This window comes from Cherax quadricarinatus, chromosome 20, assembly GCF_038502225.1.
Source record: "Cherax quadricarinatus isolate ZL_2023a chromosome 20, ASM3850222v1, whole genome shotgun sequence".
NCBI classification, from domain to species: Eukaryota; Metazoa; Arthropoda; class Malacostraca; order Decapoda; family Parastacidae; genus Cherax; species Cherax quadricarinatus.
This window is the reverse complement of record NC_091311.1, coordinates 22,650,802-22,671,919: the sequence shown is the minus strand read 5'-3', so window position 1 is coordinate 22,671,919 and position 21,118 is coordinate 22,650,802. Positions and strand designations below refer to the sequence as shown.

General features: G+C 43.1%; 1 protein-coding gene across 1 annotated transcript in view; it reads left to right on the top strand.

Annotated features, from left to right (window-relative positions):
• LOC128703693 (otoferlin) overlaps positions 1-21,118 on the top strand; it is a 181,015-nt gene that overhangs the window by 88,229 nt on the left and 71,668 nt on the right. Inside the window, exons 15-19 of the mRNA XM_070087090.1 lie at positions 550-711; positions 2,151-2,337; positions 13,139-13,290; positions 15,905-16,060; positions 16,766-17,005. Of these exons, the coding sequence (XP_069943191.1) occupies positions 550-711; positions 2,151-2,337; positions 13,139-13,290; positions 15,905-16,060; positions 16,766-17,005 (897 nt within the window). The remainder of the gene's footprint in view (positions 1-549; positions 712-2,150; positions 2,338-13,138; positions 13,291-15,904; positions 16,061-16,765; positions 17,006-21,118) is intronic.

Below are 21,118 nucleotides of genomic sequence, written 5' to 3'. Positions count from 1 at the left end.
CCTGCCGATACTGTATCCTGCCGACATTATATCCTGCTGACAAAGTATCCTGCCGACACAATATCCTGCCGACACTATATCCTGCCGACCCTGTATCCTGCCGACACTGAGTCTTACTGAGACTATATTCTGCGACACTGTATCCTGCTTGACACTATATCCTGGAGATTATATTCTGCAGGCACTGTTCTGCCGACACTATCCTGCCGACGTTATATCCTTCCGATAATGTATCCTGCTGACACTACATCTTGCCGACTATATCCTACAGACACTGTCCTGTCGACACTGCATCCTGCCGACACTGTATCCTGCAGACACTATATGCTGCAGACACTGTATCCTGCAGACACTGTATCCTGCAGACACTGTATCCTGCAGACACTGTATCCTGCAGACACTGTATCCTGCAGACACTGTATCCCGCAGACACTGTACAGTAGTTTTCCCATAAACAGATAACTTTCAAGTATACTTTTTATTTGTCCTTTCCCACGTCCTCATTAATGTTCCTTTTGCTTTTGTGTCATTATGTGTCTGTTCCCGCAGGTATTGTTCTGGGGTCTGCGGGACCTGAAGAGGATTCACCTCCTGACGGTGGACCGCCCGAGGGTAGACGTGGAGGTGGCAGGTCACATTATCCAGTCTGCCGTGCTCACCTCCGCTAGGAAGAACCCAAACTTCACCAGCCCCGTCAAATACATCGACCTGGTAAGCTCCGCGAGGGAACCCGGGGGGGGAGAAGGTTAATATTACCTTGTAAAACAAGGAAAGTGAGGAGTCACCTTGTTACACAGGGAGGGCCAGGAGTCACCTTGTTACACAGGGAGGGCCGGGAGTCACCTTGTTACACAGGGAGGGCCAGGAGTCACCTTGTTACACAGGGAGGGCCGGGAGTCACCTTGTTACACAGGGAGGGCCGGGGGGCCCTCTGATCACTGGGTATTGGTACGTCAAATACACACAAATGGATATCTGCTGAGCAGCCGATCTACCCCTGTTATGTACATCAGATGCGCCTGGGTGTTTGTAGGTGACCCGTAGTTGCACCCGATTATCCATTGTCTTGACTGAAGCAGACGTGTTCTTTGAAGAATGTCACACTACACTCTGTCAGGATCGCAACATTCGTTGTTACACTGTTCATCAAGTATTGTCTATTATTCACAATGTTCGTAGGTTCGAGTCTCCTTCAGCCAGAGATCAGTGTTTGTGTATATTTCGCCTGCTCTTGCGAATTCCTTGCATATATATATATATATATATATATATATATATATATATATATATATATATATATATATATATATATATATATATATATATATATATATATATATATATATATATATATATATATATATGAAATAATTGCAATATAAAATGCAGAAAACTACAGGGGAAGTTAAATGATAGCTCTAGGCTTTTAGTGCAGCAATCAACACATTTTCAGGAGCTTGCAATGTTGCAGAAATGAGTATGAAGTCCAGGCAGATTCGTTCAAAGGAACCTGGACTTCCTATTTATTTATGCAACATTGTAAGCTCCTGAAGATGTATTGATTACATACTTGTATATTCATATATTTGTTTGTTTGCATATTTGTTGATTCAATATGAATGTCACTGATCATTTAGATAACAGAATTTCAAGTACTAATTTTGCAAAATTTTGTTTGAGAGCAAAATAATTGATCAGAGATACAGCGGCCGAACTATAATAAATATGTTGAGGATGACTGAGTATCAGAGTACTGCACGAGAGGTACGACCATATACTGCACGAGAGGTACGACCACATACTGCACGAGAGGTACTACCATATACATTCATATGTTGGTTAACGTTGTGTACAGGAGAGTGTCTTGCATGCTTCTGTATCTCTCTCATTCTCATGGCTGACCTGACACAACTTTATAGTTATTCATGGGTTTAGTGTGCCTATGTCGCTCTCTTCTGAAGAAGTATAGGTCTTGCCTCCTGTTGCTGAGTTCCCGGTGTGTCTCTCCTCAAGCTGAAGAAGTTCCACTACCCTTTTATGTTTAGTTTCCCAGTCTCTCTCCCTTCCCGAGAAATAACCAGGTTTTACCTCCTGTCCCTTCACTGTCTCACTTATGAGAGTGGTGTGACACGTTGCTTCTTTCCTTGCAGGAACTGCCGGAGCAGGAGCTGTACTGCCCGCCCATCACCCTGCGTGTGGTAGACTGCCGCAGTTTTGGCAGGTTCACACTGGTGGGCACTCACATCATCTCCAGCCTCCACCGCTACAGGTGGAACCCCGTCACCAAGAGAGAGAGAGAGGCGGCGCTACGAGACTCCATCACAGGCCAGCTCCAAGGTGAGTGCATTATTATTTCAAGCATAACTAAGCGCTAAACCCACAAGAGTCATATAACAAGGTGGGTGAAGCAGAGGCCGTGGGAGGAGGAGGAAAGAATGTAGCTGTTACCTGTAGATTATCTGTTACCTGTAGATTATCAGTTACCTGTAGATTATCTGTCAGTTAGACTCTGCCTTCTCACGTGCTAAACGTAATTTCTTCTCTCCCAGACTCTCTACTCCTGGGAACTCTTCTGTCCCCTACCTTCCCTACATTTCCGGTCTTTCTAATCTCAACAATTCTCTCCGTCCCTTAGACATCAAGCTTACTTTCCGCCAGACTAACACTCTTCGCACTAATCTCGTTCATACCTCTCCTCCCTCTACAGATGTTCCTGGTGTCTACTCTATTTCTTGCTCTTCCCGTCCTCTTCAGTACTTTGGAGAAACTGGCCGATCTCTTTCTGACAGACATAGGTAGCACAAAAATAGTGTTAGGCTTGCCGACACTAACAATGCTCTGTTCTGTCACGTCAGAGATCACAGTCATCCTATTGACTGGTCTTCCGCTAAAACTGTCTTCCCTACTTCCAACTTTAACAGTCGCCGTCTAGTTGAATCCTCTCTAATACACAACTTTCCTTGTATGAATCTTAGTCCTGGCTTCGTCTCTGTAGATGCCTTCCTCTCCCACTACATTGTAAAATGCTCCAAACTTCACAACACCCGTGACTTACCTTGATTCCTTATTTTTTCTTCTCCCTTTTCCCCTTTCCTCTTTCTTTTTTTTTTTTTGTCTTTCTTCTGTCGCGTGTTTCTGTTCCTTCATTATTTATTTCATCGCTTCCCCTTCCCTTCACCTCTGTGCACTTGCTCTCCCTCTGTGGGCACCTAGCTCCCTTACAGTGCTCCCCTTTCTTTGTATTTGATTGGCTCCTCCTCCTTAATTCCCCACTACTACTACTACCACTACCACTACCACTACCACTACTACTACTACTACTACTACCACCACCACCACTACCTCTTCCTGCCTATATATAGCCGTCCTGCTCCACTTCTGGTTAGTGTGACTTTGTAAATGGTCCAAGTCGGACCGAAACGTAGACGTAAGCTCCTCTCTTCTATGTGCGGGTTATTTGTGTACCTGTAGGTTATCTGTAATCTCTTTCGGAGGGTCACCGCCCAGGCCTCCTGGTTGCTGGCATGATCGATCAGGCTGTTGGTTCCCGCCTTCCGCAGCCAAACTATGTACCACAGCCCGATTGATCAGGAAATGATTTGCGGAACCTATAGTGTTCCGCCCAGTGACTACAGTGAGGCCGTGATGACGGCCACAACTCAGCTTCTGCCCTAGATAATGCCATACATAGCTATCATGAACAGATTCACAAAGGTATCTCCTTCGAGAGCCGGAAAGGGTTCATGCATAATCCTCCTCATGCATGAAACGAGGTTGTTAAAGAATCGTGGTCCCTTTACACTTAATGAGTTATCTCTCAAGAACATAAGAACATAAGAAAGAAGGAACACTGCAACAGGCAGAGCAGGTCCATGTCAACCCCCCCTCCCCCCGGATTAGCCCAATGACCCACCCAGTCTGGTCACCTCCACTCAAGGAAGGAGCACGGCACCAGACCCAGCAGTACAAGCTAGTCAGGTCCAACTCACACCCACCCACACCCACTCATGTATTTATCTAACCTATTTTTAAAACTACACAACGTTTTAGCCTGAATAACTGTACTCAGGAGTTTGTTCCACTCATCCACAACTCTATTACGAAACCAGTGCTTTCCTATATCCTTCCTGAATCTGAATTTTTCCAACTTGAAACCATTGCTGCGAATCCTGTCTTGGCTGGAAATTTTCAGCACGCTGTTTACATCCCTTTTATTTATTCCTGTTTTCTATTTATACACCTCGATCATATCCCCCCCTAATTCTACGCCTTTCGAGAGAGTACAGATTCAGGGCCTTCAGTCTATCCTCATAGGGAAGATTTCTGATACATGGGATCATCTTTGTCATCCTCCTCTGTACGTTTTCCAGAGCATTTATATCCATTCTGTAATAGTGACCAGAACTGAGCAGAATAGTCTAAATGAGGCCTAACCAAGGATATATTGAGTTGAAGAACAACCTGAGGACTTCTTTTATTTACACTTCTAGATATGAAGCCAAGAATTCTGTTAGCTTTATTGCGAACACTAATGCACTGTTGTCTTGGTTTTAGATTACTGCTAACCAGAACTCCTAAATCCTTTTCGCAATCAGTAGTATTAAGATCTACATTATTTAGTTTATATGTCGCATGGTTATTTTCCTGTCCAACATTTAGAACTTTACATTTGTCTATATTAAACTGCATCTGCCACTTCTCCGACCATTGCATCAGTCTATTCAAATCATCCTGGAGTGCTCTAGTGTCCTCATTAGAATGAATTGGACGGCCTATTTTGGTGTCATCAGCAAATTTGCTTATGTCGCTATTTATTCCCTCATCTACGTCGTTTATGTAAATTGTGAACAACAACGGGCCCAACACTGGCTCCTGAGGAACACCGCTTTTGACGTGCCCCCATTCTGAATTCTCTCAATTTATGCAAACTCTCTGCTGCCTATTTGTCAACCGTGCCTCTACCCAGGAAAAAATTTCTCCTCCTATTCCGTGTGCCTTAAGTTTCCTCAATAGCCTCTGATGTGGAACTCTATCGAAAGCCTTACTGAAGCCCATATACACAATATCATATTCTTTACCATGATCTACCTCCTCAAACACCTTAGTGAAAATGTTAGTAAATTCGCACGACAGGAGCGCCCCTTTGTAAAACCGTGTTGAGATTCATTAATTAATCTGTGTCTATCAAGATGGCTACTAACTGCTTCGGCAATTATTGATTCCATAAATTTTCCCACTATGGAGGTAAGGCTTATTGGTCTATAGTTCGAAGCCAAGGACCTGTTACCTGCCTTCTAAATAGGTATTACATCTGCCATTTTCCACTTATCAGGCACTATGCCAGTTTGTAGTGATATGTTATAAAGATTAGCCAAAGGTATACTAAGTTCCTCGTTACATTCCTTTAACACCCTTGCAAACAGTTCATCAGGGCCTGGGGATTTGTTAGGTTTTAGTTTCTCTATTTGTCTGAGGACCATGTCACTAATTACTGCAATCGTGCATAGTTTATTATCGTCCTGTTCTACATAATCTATTATTTCAGGAATATCGCTAGTATTTTCCTGGGTGAAAACTGAGAGGAAGTAGGTATTAAGAATTTCACACATATCCTTATCACTGTCAGTGATCTGACCAGAGTTACTCTTAAGTGGGCCAATCTTGTCCCTAATCTTACTTCTGTATACCTGAAAGAACCCTTTTGGGTTGGTCTTTGAATCCCTTGTGACCTTAGCCTCATAATCCCTTTTTGCTTTTCTTATTCCTTTCTTTATTTCTCTCTTTAATTCAATATGTTGATTTCTTAACTGCCCATCCCCTCTTTTGACACGCCTATATATGCCTCTCTTTTGATCATCACTTTTGAGATGTTTCAATCTATTGTTCATCCATTTGGGATCATTTTTGTTAGATTTAATTTCCCTACTAGGAACAAAAGTTGTCTAGGCAGCTTGAACTATGCTCTGAAAAACGTCATATTGGCAACCAAGATCACGTAGGTGACCTTGGTTGCCAATATGACCCAGAGTCAGGACATCCCAATTTAGCCCACCCAGGTAATTTTTCAGTCCCATGAAGGGAGCAGTAGGGCAATTAATTATAGTTTTTTTGTCTACCGTCCGATTTCCTCCAGTTTTGGTGCACAAGACAATGTATTTTCACTCTTCCTTGAAAATATTTATCAAAAATATACCTCAAACAACAACTGAGAAAAGACTGAAAAAGGACTGATTTACTGAAAATGCCCTTGGGGGGCAATTTATTCCTATATGGGACGACGTAAGGTTGTTTGGACACTTGGTGCCGAGAGAACAATGCTAATACGAATTTTCTTAGGGACCTTTTCGTCTAAATAACTTATCTTTATTTCACAAAAAAATAAAGTTTGTTAGTTCTTGGAATGTTGCAAAAAATCTGCCCTTTACTCTCACATAACTCCCAAAGTATTTGGAATATTTCCAAAAATTGCCCGAAGGAAATTAGAGAAATCATTATTCTACAATTTCTGTGAATATTATTCCATTTAATTAAGTAATAAAGGAAGAAATAGGTACATTAGGTGAATAAGTTACTTCCGAGATATTGGCCTGGAACGCCGGCCGGCCCACCGTCTCAAAAAAAAAAAAAAAAATCGCGAAAATCGCGTTTGTTTGGGTGTATTTCTTAGTAAACTGATGTTCTAGTGCAGTTATTCTCTTCAAAACACCGTTTTCTCTTACTCAAAGACGACATGGAGAGGAATAACTCATTTATATCGAAATATTCCCGATGGTCTCTCGCTATATTATGGCCTATTTTATTCAGTCTAGAGTACATAACATGTTTGTATGTTATTTTAGTGTTTATTATATCATATTAAATCAATTCTGATAGATATATAAGCCGTAGAGTTGATATATAAGCTGATATAAGCGTAATAATGAAGTGATTTCTCCTGGCTCTCTCTGGAGCGGGAATATGGCAGAGGGTTCCCAGTTGGCACCCGATTGGCTGCCACTCTACGGATAAGCTCCGCCTACTTTTGTATGATGCCAAATAGTCAGTTATTATATTAGAAAGAATAATGCAAGAAAAAGCTATAAAAAACAAGGAAAAAATTCCAAAAAATATATGGGCTGTGAGCAGACGTGCTACCTATATCGCCGTCACCATACCTGATACAAATGACTATAATTTCTTGTAGAAACGTCGTAGAACATTGATTCTGATACCATTGTGTTGCCAAAGAGTTAAGCTATTTTCTGTATATATAACTCAATTTCCATAATTTTTCGATTTTTTTTGAGAGCGCGCGGAAAATTGGATGACTCCCCCCTGAAGTCAGCCAAGCGAAAATCTGGGACAGAGATTTGATTGCAGTTAGTTATCTGGGTGATTCCACGATATATTGAAACAAAGTGATTTGTGATCACTTTCCCCAAGCTCATCATTAACTTCAAGATTATTAATTAATGATTGTTGGCAAGAACCAAGTCAAGCAGATTGTTTCCTCTAGTTGGTTCTGTCACAACCTGTTCTAAAAAGCAATCCTGAACCGTATCAAGAAAGTCAAGATTTCCTGTCATATTGCTCCAATCAATTTGCCTAAAGTTAAAATCTCCCATTATCACAACATTTTCATATCTAGATGCCTTATGAATTTCGTCCCATAACAGCTTACTGCACTCCCTATCAAGGTTTGGGGGCCTATAAATCACCCAAAATTAATTTGTAACGACCCTCGAGAAACTGTAGCCAAACAGATTCTGTGTTCGATGTTTCTAATCTTATATCATGTCTAAGACAACAATTTAAATTTTCTCTGACTTACATCGCCACTCCACCACTCTTCCTGTTGACCCTATCAGTGTGGAATAGTTTATAACCCTGTATGTTGCATTCAGAAGGCATTTCTCTATCTTTCAGATTGAACCAGGTCTATGTTATACCAATAATATCTATATTACCTACACTTGCAAGTAATCTTAGCTCATCTATCTTATTTCTTAGACTCCTACTATTTGTATAGTAAACCTTAAGGGAGCTAGTCACTCGTTGCCCTCTGCTATCTCTCTTTCTTTGTTAATTAATTGATTTGCCATTACTAGCAACTTTATTTTGAATATTGTCTTTTAAACATATCCCTGAGGTATCCCGGTAATAACTGCTGTTTTTAACCCTAATACTGCAGCCTGATTGTTTCCCACAAACACCCATACCTCTATAATCTATCAGTTTAAATTTCTAGACAAGTCATCAATTACCCTCTCAATCGAATTGACTAATGCAACCACTCAATCCCCAAAAAGATGAAGCCCATCCCTTGCATACATATCATGTTTGCCAAAGAATAGGTCCCAGTTATCAATAAATGGGATTGCAAGTTCCTTGCAGTACCTGTCTAGCCAGCAATTTATACCAATTGCCCTAGACATCCATTCATTGCCCACTCCCTTTTTAGGCAAGATGCTACATATGACTGGGATCCCTCCCTTAGACCTAACTACTTCTATGACTGACCTGTACTCATCCAGCAGTTCCTGTCTCCTGCCATTCCCATTGTCATTACCCCCAGCATTAAGACAGATAATGGGCTTGCTCCCATTACCTGCCATAATATTATCCAACCTGCTGACCAGGTCACCAACACCAGCTCCTGGAAGGCACACTCTCTGTCTGACCCTTCTATCTCTGTTACAAAAAGCATGGTCCATATATCTTACCTGAGAATCTCCTACTATTAAAATATTCTTACCTTGACTAGCAGGGGGATCAGTGGTACCTTCAACCTCTCTAACTACTGAAGTGCACTCGTCCTGGAAAACAGAGAATCGATTTCCTACCTTCACATCTTCTCTGTTAACCCTCCTTATCTTCCTTCTTCCTGAACTGTGAATCACTTGCCACTTAAAGCGGCTGCCACTGTCACTGCTGGTGACCATCTCCTCCTTACCAGCTAAATCCTTCTCACACTCGCTCCCAAACTCATCTATGTGAAGCTTCAGCCTCCTATTTTCCTCCTGAAGAAGTAGAAACTCCTTCTTCAACACTTGAACCTGAGATTCTAAAACACTACAACAAGCCATGGTGCTTGGTAACACCCCACGCTAACTCCCAAGAGCTTAGGAGAGGTATGACCGCAGATGACCACTGACCTCAGCGTACTGACCACTGACCTCAGCGTATTCAATGTACTTCTCGCTCCCCTGCTTCTCATAGGAGGCATGTTGTGCTGTCTGCTAAGCCTCCTGCACTCATTTATTTGCTAAACTATTTGTGGTTGCAGGAGTCGAGTCATAGCTCCTGATCCAACCTCTTCATTAATCGCTACTAGGTCCTCTCTCTCCCTGTTCCATGAACTTTATCAAATCTCGTCATAAAACTATACATGGTTCCTGCCTCCACTGCCTCACTTTCCAGACTCTTCCACTTCCTAACATCTCTATGACTGAAGAAATACTTCCTGACATCCCTTTGACTCATCTGAGTCTTCAACTTCCAATTGTGACCCCATGTTTCTCTGTCCCATCTCTGGAACATCCTGTCTCTGTCCACCTTGTCAATTCCTCACAGTATTTCATATGTCTTTATCATGTCTCCCCTAACCCTCCTGTCCTCCTGAGTCGTCAGGCCGATTTCCCTTAACCTTTCTTCGTAGGACATTACCCTTAGCTCTGGGACTAGTCTTGTTGCAATCCTTTGCACTTTCTCTAAATTCTTGACGTGGTTGACCTGGTGTGGATTCCAAACTGGTGCTGCATACTCCAGTATGGGCCTGACGTACATGGTGTACAGAGTCTTGAGCGATTCCTTACTGAGGTATCAGAACGCTATTCTTAGGTTTGCCAGACGCCCGTATGCTGCAGCAGTTTTCTGTTTGATGTGCGCCTCAGGAGAAGTGCTCGGTATTAACACTCCTTTGTTGTTATGCAGTGATTTTGGTGTGCAGATTTGGGACAAATACATCCAGAACCTTCCAGGTGTAGATTATTATGCACCATCGGAGTAGCACCTTGGCTGTGACATCCTGGAGGGTGGCACATCACAATCAGTGCCAGACACAGAAATGTGCTAAGGAAAGATACAACCTCTTAGCATGTAACTGCAACTGTATCTATGTAGAAAACACACACACACACACACACACACACACACACACACACACACACACACACACACACACACACACACACACACACACACACACACACACACACAGGGAGGAGGAGTTGCACTGCTCATTAAAAACCAGTGGGGTTTTGAGAAAATGGAAGGAATGGATGGCATGGGCGAAAGGGACTACTTAGTAGGAACAATCCAGTCTGAGGGACATAAGGTGATAATTGCAGTAATGTACAACCCACCACAGAACTGCAGGAGGCCAAGAGAAGAATACGATGAGAGCAACAGAGCAATGATCAACACACTAGCCGAGGTGGCCAGGAGAGCACACATGGGGGGAGCAAAGTTACTAGTTATGGGTGATTTCAATCACAAGGAGATTGACTGGGAAAACCTGGAGCCCCATGGGGGTCCCGAAACATGGAGAGCCAAGATGATGGATGTGGTACTGGAGAACCTCATGCATCAACATGTTAGAGACACTACCAGAGAGAGAGGAGAGGATGAACCAGCAAGGTTGGACCTTGTATTCACCATGAGTAGTTCGGACATCGAGGGTATCATGTATGAAAGGCCCCTGGGAGCTAGTGATCATGTGGTTCTGTGCTTCGACTACATAGTTGAGCTCCAAGTGGAGAGAGTAGCAGGAATAGGCTGGGAAAAACCAAACTACAAAAGGGGGAACTACTCAGGCATGAGGAACTTCCTTCAAGACATTCAGTGGGAGAGGGAACTGACAGGAAAACCAGTACAAGAAATGATGGACTATGTAGCAACAAAATGCAAGGAGGCAGAGGAGAGGTTTGTTCCCAAGGGAAACAGAAATAATGGGAAGAACAGAACGAGTCCTTGGTTCACCCAAAGGTGTAGGGAGGCAAAAACTAGGTGTACTAGAGAATGGAAAAGGTACAGAAGACAGAGAACTCAGGAAAATAAAGAAATCAGCCGAAGAGCCAGAAACGAATATGCACAGATAAGAAGGGAGGCTCAGAGACAATATGAAAATGACATAGCATCAAAAGTAAAGACTGACCCGAAGCTGTTGTACAGCCACATCAGGAGGAAAACAACAGTCAAGGACCAGGTAATCAGACTGAGGAAGGGTGATGGGGAATTCACAAGAAACGACCGAGAGGTATGTCAGGAGCTCAACACAAGATTTAAAGAGGTATTTACAGTGGAAACCAGTAGGACTCCAAGAAATCAGAACAGGGGGGCACACCAGCAAGTGCTGGATGAGGTACATATAACCAAGGAGGAGGTGAAGAAGCTGCTATGCGAACTTGACACCTCAAAGGCGGTGGGACCAGACAACATCTCTCCATGGGTCCTTAAAGAGGGAGCAGAGATATTGTGTGAGCCATTAACAAAGATCTTCAACACATCATTTGAAACTGGGCAACTCCCTGAGGTATGGAAAATGGCAAATGTAGTCCCAATTTTTAAAAAGGGAGACAGACATGAGGCACTAAACTACAGACCTGTATCTCTAACGTGTATAGTATGCAAGGTCATGGAGAAGATCATCAGGAGGAGAGTGGTGGGGCACCTGGAAAGAAACAAGTGTATAATTGACAACCAGCACGGTTTCAGGGAAGGAAAATCCTGTGTCACAAACCTACTAGAGTTTTATGACAAGGTGACAGAAGTAAGACAAGAGAGAGAGGGGTGGATCGACTGCGTATTTTTGGACTGCAAGAAGGCTTCCGACACAGTTCCTCACAAGAGGTTACTGCAAAAGCTAGAGGACCAGGCACACATAACAGGAAAGGCACTGCAATGGATCAGAGAATATCTGACAGGGAGGAAACAACGAGTCATGGTACGCGACGAGGTGTCAGAGTGGGCGCCTGTGACAAGCGGGGTTCCACAGGGGTCAGTCCTAGGACCTGTGCTGTTCTTGGTATACGTGAACGACATAACGGAAGGGATAGACTCAGAAGTGTCCTTGTTTGCAGACGATGTGAAGTTAATGAGAAAAATCGAATCGGACGAGGATCAGGCAGGACTACAAAGAGATCTGGACAGGCTACAAGCCTGGTCCAGCAACTGGCTCCTTGAATTTAACCCTGCCAAATGCAAAGTCATGAAGATTGGGGAAGGGCAAAGAAGACCGCAGACACAATATAGTTTAGATGGCCAAAGACTGCAAACCTCACTAAAGGAAAAAGATCTGGGGGTGAGTATAACACCGAGCATATCTCCTGAGGCGCACATCAATCAGATAACTGCTGCAGCATACGGGCGCCTGGCAAACCTACGGATAGCGTTCCGATACCTCAGTAAGGATTCGTTTAAGACTCTGTACACCATCTACGTCAGGCCCATACTGGAGTATGCAGCACCAGTTTGGAATCCACACCTAGTCAAGCACGTCAAGAAATTAGAGAAAGTGCAAAGGTTTGCAACAAGACTAGTCCCAGAGCTACGGGGATTGTCCTATGAAGAAAGGTTGAGGGAAATCGGCCTGACGACACTGGAGGCCAGGAGGGTCAGGGGAGACATGATAACGACATATAAAATACTGCGCAGAATAGACGAGGTGGACAAAGACGGGATGTTCCAGAGATGGGACACAGACACAAGAGGTCACAATTGGAAGTTGAAGACTCAGATGAATCAAAGGGATGTTAGGAAGTATTTCTTCAGTCATAGAGTAGTCAGGCCATGGAATAGCCTAGAAAGTGATGTGGTGGAGGCAGGAACCATACATAGTTTTAAGGCGAGGTATGATAGAGCTCATGGGGCAGGGAGAGAGAGGACCTAGTAGCAATCAGCGAAGAGGCGGGGTCAGGAGCTGTGACTCGACCCCTGCAACCACAAATAGGTGAGTACAAATAGGTGAGTACACACACACACACACACACACACACACACACACACACACACACACACACACACACACACACACACACACGCACACACACACACACACAAATATGTCAAATATGTCTTGCCTGCCCCTCGTTAACACCAACTGCCCTCCACTCACACCACCTGCCCTCCACTCACACAACCTGCCTCTCTCATCTCTCAGGAAATAACGAGGACAACAACGGGGCTGCCAACCATACCTTGGTGTCCAATAACGTGCACGGTGGTGTAGTGGGCGGGGGCAGCGTGTCCTACAGGAAAGAGACGGAGAGGAGTCCTCTCCTGCAGAAGGACACAGTCATCACCATCGACTATGTGGGTGTATGGCCAAGTCGTTCCATTGGTTTGGTTTATTTTCATAACTTTCAGATTCCATATTTACCTGTGTGTGTGCTTTTTTTTATGTTTTTTGGAGGGGGGGCTTTTTTTAAATTAAACATGTTTGCTTGCTTGCTTTATTAAATTTAATAAATGTTTTTATTACCTTCCACAACACATGTGTAAGATTTCTTAAGTTTTACTAACCTTTCTTCCCCTCCATCATGTCTTTCTGGAAATATTTTCTGGTTAAATTGCCAGTGTATAAGAAAGCTACAGACCTGCTGGAATTAATGAAGTACTGCATAAAAATAATCCGCATATTGCGGTATCTGTAATGATTTAATTTATATTAATATTTCAATCACACAACTTAATCTTTCACAAACTGTGTACACCGATGGCTTCCTCTACTTAGCCACCGCTGCAGCTGGTAGTATTGTAGTTGTGGAACACAACGATGATTTCTTCCACTAAACCACTGCTGTAGCTCAGCTGGTAGCGTTATCGTTGTGGCACAACGATGGCTTCCTCCATTAAGCCACCGTTGCAACTGGTAGTGTAGTCGTGGAACACGACGATGGCTTCCTCTACTTCACTAGGCCACCATTGTAGCTCTTACATAGAAACGGGCTCAGACATGAATAATATAAGCTTCACCACTCAAACTGAAATGGTAGCTAAATTCCTTGCGTTCATGTGTCCAAATGTCTAATCTTGACATCTTAAGTGTAAATGATTCGCTGTCATCCAGTATGCGAGATGAGGACACTGTCAACCAGGTTTTCTTTCCATATAGAACATTTTAACAACAACTTCGTACCTAACTCAGTTATAATTTGTGCACTGCAAATTGTTTATTGTTATGTCTTGTTCCAGAAATGAATCCTGGTGATGGTGGTTCATTTTCATCAAAACGTTGACTGCTTTAATTATTAAGGGCAACAATTATTTTAAATTAAAAATTTACAGAAAATTAACAAATAACTCTTCCTATGTACACTATTATTCTTCATATCAAGATAGAGTTAAACTGTCAATATTCTCATCAGTGTTTTTGAGAGCCTTACGTATTTCTAGTTCAGAATTCATAGATGAAGAAATACCCAAAATTTATGAAATAGCTAATGATCTAAAATACCCAAGAAACAACTGATAAATCCTTTAAAATTGCTAGAAATACTTTTTACAGCTCAAAAAGAGACAACCAGCCTTATTCAACTAAAAATATGTTGGTTCTCCCTTACCATGAAAACTTGGTTGATATGCCTTCTCTTCTTAAGACTTTTAATATCAAAGTTGTATTCAAAAATCTTGATACAGTAAAAACAAACTTTTGATAAAAATTACCCCCAAAATGCTGATGGATGTGTCTATAAGATTTCTTGTAAAATACGTGATAAAGTTTATTACGGTCAAACTGGTAAAAGTCTCGAACTAAGATTAAAACAACATAAATATAGCATTAGAACTGGACAAGATTCCAATGCTCTATTTATTCATGTGAGAGATTTTAACCATCCAATTGATTTTCAAAAAGTTGAGAAAGTTGTGTCAAGCAAGTCCATGGTCGACAGAAATGTAACTGAATCTTGTTTCATAAAAAACAGTTTTGAAAATAATATGTATATTTCTTTTGGTTTCTATAAATTGGATTATTTCATAATTAATAAATTTGGGAAGAATTTAATGATGCATTAGACAAGTAAAAAATTTTAATGCTTGGGTAGAGTATCAGCTGTGTTTCACAGAGTTGGGTGTTGCGACATGACTGTGAGGTGTAGTCTTGTTCTTGAGATGTGATTGTGAGGTGTAGTCTTGTTGTGATGTCTTTTTTTTTATAGTTCCTAGCTAATGTGAGAAGCTACGAAAGCGCTTGGAATTTCACTATTTTTTCTGTTTACTGTGATTTTATTGCATATATATATATATATATATATATATATATATATATATATATATATATATATATATATATATATATATATATATATATATATATATATATATATATATATATATATATATATACATTGCCGAATAGGTAAATCTTGCAAAAAATTGTATATGCAGTAATTTCGCAAAAAATCATTCTGAGCCTAACGAAAAAAATATATTCCATTGTGTTTGTTTATTATTAAATTATTGTAAACCTATCTAAAATATATTTAGTTGGATTAGGCTAAATTAAATTGCGCTTATTATAATAAAGCTACGTAAGCTTTCTAAGATTCTTTTGATAAAAAAATTATTAATTTTTGCATTAAAAAGTTCTTGCTAATTAACCAGTTTTACCTATTCGACACGACATATACATACATATAATTTTCGTTTTTGCCAATTTAAAATTTTTCACCTTACCTTCATAAAAATTCTTTGATGATGATGAAAGCAATAATAATAATAATAATAATAATAATAATAATAATAATAATAATAATAATCATCATCATTATATTAAAGGAATAATATATTTTAGTTGTCATATCATCTCCCAAAATATGTAGTCTATCTCTCTCCCTAAACCTCTGTCACTTCACATTTCATATTTTGTTTCATAGTACCGATTGATGTGTGTTCACGGTGCCTGGACACTGTTACTACCACTCAGGGCTCAGGAGCTGTGTCCAAGCTGGTGGCAGTGTCCAAGAAGGAGAAAGCGGAAGCCAATAAACGACGGAAACAGAGTATGGAGATGGAGGAGGAAGACGAGGAGAACAGAGACTGGTGGACGAAGTACTTCGCCTCCCTGGAGGCCGTCGCCTTGGTTAGCATCCTCCTGGCCTTGTCCGCCTTTTTCAACAGTTTTCTGCCATTTTCTACCCTTGTCTGTCATTTTCTTCAATTTTCTGCCATTGCCTTTTCTACGATTTTCTGCCATTTTCTACCCTCTTCTATCATTTTCTGCACTTCTCTGCCTTCTGCACTTCTCTGCCTTCTTCTGCAATTTTCTCCCCATTCCTATAATTTTTGCCATTTTCTGCCCTTTTCTACCTTTCCTGCCCCTTTCTATCATTTTCTACACTTTTCTGATTTTTTCTGTCATTTTCTACCCCTTTCTCCCATTTTCTATTTTTTCTGCCCATTTTATCATTTTCTACCCCTATCCTACTTTCTCTGCCCTTTTCCGCAATTTTACTATTTTCTGCCCTTTTCCACATATTTCTACCATTTTCTGCTCTTTTCTTCCATTTTCTGCCCTTTTCTACCATTTTCTGCCTTTTCCTACCCTTTTCTGTCGTTTCTTACCATTTTCTGCCCTTTTCTACCATTTTCTGCCTTTTTCTACCCTTTTCTGTCGTTTCTTACCATTTTCTGCCCTTTTCTACTATGTTTTGCTTTTTAAAATGGGTACCTTGATGCTTATGAAGGGCTCCTGGGCCATTAAAGTGGATCTCTCCTCTCCTTCCTTGGATCAAACACGATATCTGTATCATCAGCTGTTATGTTCTCATTCCCAATATTCTTGCAGCAACAACAGGAAGACAGGAATGCCAAGGAGAGGGGCGAGAACGCTGACGGGGAGCAGACGCAGACGCAGGAGGGGCAGCGGGAGGCAGCAGTAGCCGCGGCAGCAGCAGCAGCAACAGCAGCAGCAGAGAGGAAGAAGCATAGCACGTTTAGGGGCACCTCCACAGCAGCCAAGCTAGCTGCTAGGCTCAGCCCTAAGAGTCAGAGACGGAAGCACAAACCTAACATCGCAGTCCTCAAGGTGGGTACACACCTGTGTCTTGCTACTCACCTGTTGCTGCAACACCCGTGTTGCTACACACCTGCTGTTACAACACCTGTGTGTTGCTACACACCTGCTTCTGCAACACCTATGTTGCTACTTACCTGCTGCTACAGCACCTGTGTTGTAACACACCTGCTGCAACACCTTTGTTGGTATATACCTGATGCTACAACACCTGTTACTACACACATGCCGCAACAACACCTGTGTTGCTACGCACAGTCTTCTGCAACACCTGTGTTACTACACACCTGCTACAACACCTGTGCTGCTACACACCTGCTGCAACACTTGTTGCTACACAACTACTGCTACAACACCTGCGTTGCTACACACCTGCTGCCACAACACCTGTGTTTCTACACACCTGCTGCTGCAACACCCGTGTTGCTACACACCTGCTACTACAACATGTGTTGCTACACACCTGATGCTACAGCACCTGTGCTGTTGCACACCTGCTGCTGCAACAAATGTGTTGCTGCACACCTGCTATTGAAACACCTGTTACAACACCTGTGTTGTTACACACCTGCTGCTACAACACCTGTGTTGCTACACACCTGCTGCTGCAACACCTGTGTTCTATACACCTGCTGCTACAACACCTTTGTTGCTACACACCTGCTGCTACAACACCTGTGTTGCTACACACCTGCTACTGCAACATGTGTTGCTACACACCTGATGCTACAGCACCTGTGCTGTTGCACACCTGCTGCTGCAACAAATGTGTTGCTGCACACCTGCTATTGAAACACCTGTTACAACACCTGTGTTGTTACACACCTGCTGCTACAACACCTGTGTTGCTACACACCTGCTGCTGCAACACCTGTGTTCTATACACCTGCTGCTACAACACCTTCGTTGCTACACACCTGCTGCTACAACACCTGTGTTGCTACACACCTGCTACTGCAACACCTGTGTTACTACACACATGCTGCTACAACACTTGTGTTACTACACAAATGCTGCTGCAACAACACCTGTGTTGCTACACACCGTCTGCTGCAACACCTGTGTTGCTACACACCTGCTTCTGCAACACCTGTGTTGCTACATACCTGCTGCTGCAACACCTGTGTTGCTACACACCTGCTGCTGCAACACTTGTGTTGCTACACACCTGCTGCTGCAACACTTGTGTTGCTACACACCTGCTGCTGCAACACCTGTGTTGCTACACACCTGCTGCTGTAACACCTGTGTTGCTACACACCAGCTGCTGCAACACCTGTGTTGCTACATATCTGCTGCTGCAACACCTGTGTTACTACACACCTGCTGCTGAAACACCTGTGTTGCTACATATCTGCTGCTGCAACACCTGTGTTGCTACACACCTGCTGCTGCAACACCTGTGTTGCTACATATCTGCTGCTGCAACACCTGTGTTGCTACACACCTGCTGCTGCAACACCTGTGTTGCTACATATCTGCTGCTGCAACACCTGTGTTGCTACACACCTGCTGCTGCAACACTTGTGTTGCTACACATCTGCTGCTGCAACACCTGTGTTGTTACATAGCTGCTGCTGCAACACCTGTGTTACTACACACCTGCTGCTGCAACACCTGTGTTGCTACACAGCTGCTGCTGCAACACCTGTGTTGCTACATATCTGCTGCTGCAACACCTGTGTTGTTACATAGCTGCTGCTGCAACACCTGTGTTGCTACACACCAGCTGCTGCAACACCTGTGTTGCTACACACCTGCTGCTGAAACATGTGTTGCTACATATCTGCTGCTGCAACACCTGTGTTGCTACACAGCTGCAGCTGCAACACTTGTGTTGCTACATATCTGCTGCTGCAACACCTGTGTTGCTATACACCTGCTGCTACAACACCTGTGTTGCTCCACACCTGCTGATGCAACACCTGTGTTGCTACATATCTGCTGCTACAACACCTGTGTTGCTATACACCTGCTGCTACAACACCTGTGTTGCTACACACCTGCTGCTGCAACACCTGTGTTGCTATACACCTGCTGCTACAACACCTGTGTTGCTACATATCTGCTGCTACAACACCTGTGTTGCTATACACCTGCTGCTACAACACCTGTGTTGCTACACACCTGCTGCTGCAACACCTGTGTTGCTATACACCTGCTGCTACAACACCTGTGTTGCTACATATCTGCTGCTACAACACCTGTGTTGCTATACACCTGCTGCTACAACACCTGTGTTGCTACACACCTGCTGCTGCAACACCTGTGTTGCTACATATCTGCTGCTACAACACCTGTGTTGCTATACACCTGCTGCTACAACACCTGTGTTGCTACACACCTGCTGCTGCAACACCTGTGTTGCTATACACCTGCTGCTACAACACCTGTGTTGCTACATATCTGCTGCTACAACACCTGTGTTGCTACACACCTGCTGCTGCAACACCTGTGTTGCTACATATCTGCTGCGGTACAATCAAAAGTCCTCTAAATTATATAGTACAAGTACAGAATCCATTTAGCACAAATCTGACTTCTTATAACAAAAACTAGGTTCAATACGTGCAATGGTAATGAACCCTGCAACGACACTGAACCTGCCAATGAACCCTGCAACGACACTGAACCTGCCAATGAACCCTGCAATAATACTGAACCCGCCAATGAACCCTGCAACGACACTGAACCTGCCAATGAACCCTGCAATAACACTGAACCTGCCAATGAACCCTGCAATAATACTGAACCTGTCAATGAACCCTACAACGACACTGAACCTGCCAATGAACCCTGCAATAACACTGAACCTGCCAATGAACCCTGCAATAATACTGAACCTGCCAATGAACCCTGCAATAACAATGAACCTGCCAATGAACCCTGCAATAATACTGAACCTGCCAATGAACCCTGCAACGACACTGAACCTGCCAATGAACCCTGCAACGACACTGAACCTGCCAATGAACCCTGCAACGACACTGAACCTGCCAATGAACCCTGCAATAATACTGAACCTGCCAATGAACCCTGCAACGACACTGAACCTGCCAATGAACCCTGCAATAACACTGAACCTGCCAATGAACCCTGCAATAATACTGAACCTGCCAATGAACCCTGTAACGACACTGAACCTGCCAATGAACCCTGCAACGACACTGAACCTGCCAATGAACCCTGCAACGACACTGAACCTGCCAATGAACCCTGCAATAACACTGAACCTGCCAATGAACCCTGCAACAACACTAAACCTGCCAATGAACCCTGCAACGACACTTAACCTGCCAATGAACCCTGCAATAACACTGAACCTGCCAATAAACCATGCAACGACACTGAACCTGCCAATGAACCCTGCAATAACACTGAACCTGCCAATGAACCCTGCAATAACACTAAACCTGCCAATGAACCCTGCAACGACATTGAACCTGCCAATGAACCCTGCAATAACACTGAACCTGCCAATGAACCCTGCAACGACACTTAACCTGCCAATGAACCCTGCAACGACATTGAACCTGCCAATGAACCCTGCAATAACATTGAACCTGCCAATGAACCCTGCAATAACACTAAACCTGCCAATGAACTCTGCAACGACATTGAACCTGCCAATGAACCCTGCAATAACATTGAACCTGCCAATGAACCCTGCAACGACACTTAACCTGCAAATGAACCCTGCAATAACACTGAACCTGCCAATGAACCCTGCAACGACACTGAAGCTGCCAATGAACCCTGCAACGACACTTAACCTGCCAATGAACCCTACAACGACACTGAACCTGCCAATGAACCCTACAACGACACTGAACCTGCCAATGAACCCTGCAATAACATTGAACCTGCCAATGAACCCTGCAACGACACTTAACCTGCAAATGAACCCTGCAATAACACTGAACCTGCCAATGAACCCTACAACGACACTGAACCTGCCAATGAACCCTGCAACAACACTGAACCTGCCAATGAACCCTGCAACAACACTGAACCTGCCAATGAACCCTGCAATAACACTGAACCTGCCAATGAACCCTGCAACGACACTGAACCTGCCAATGAACCCTGCAACGACACTGAACCTGCCAATGAACCCTGCAACAA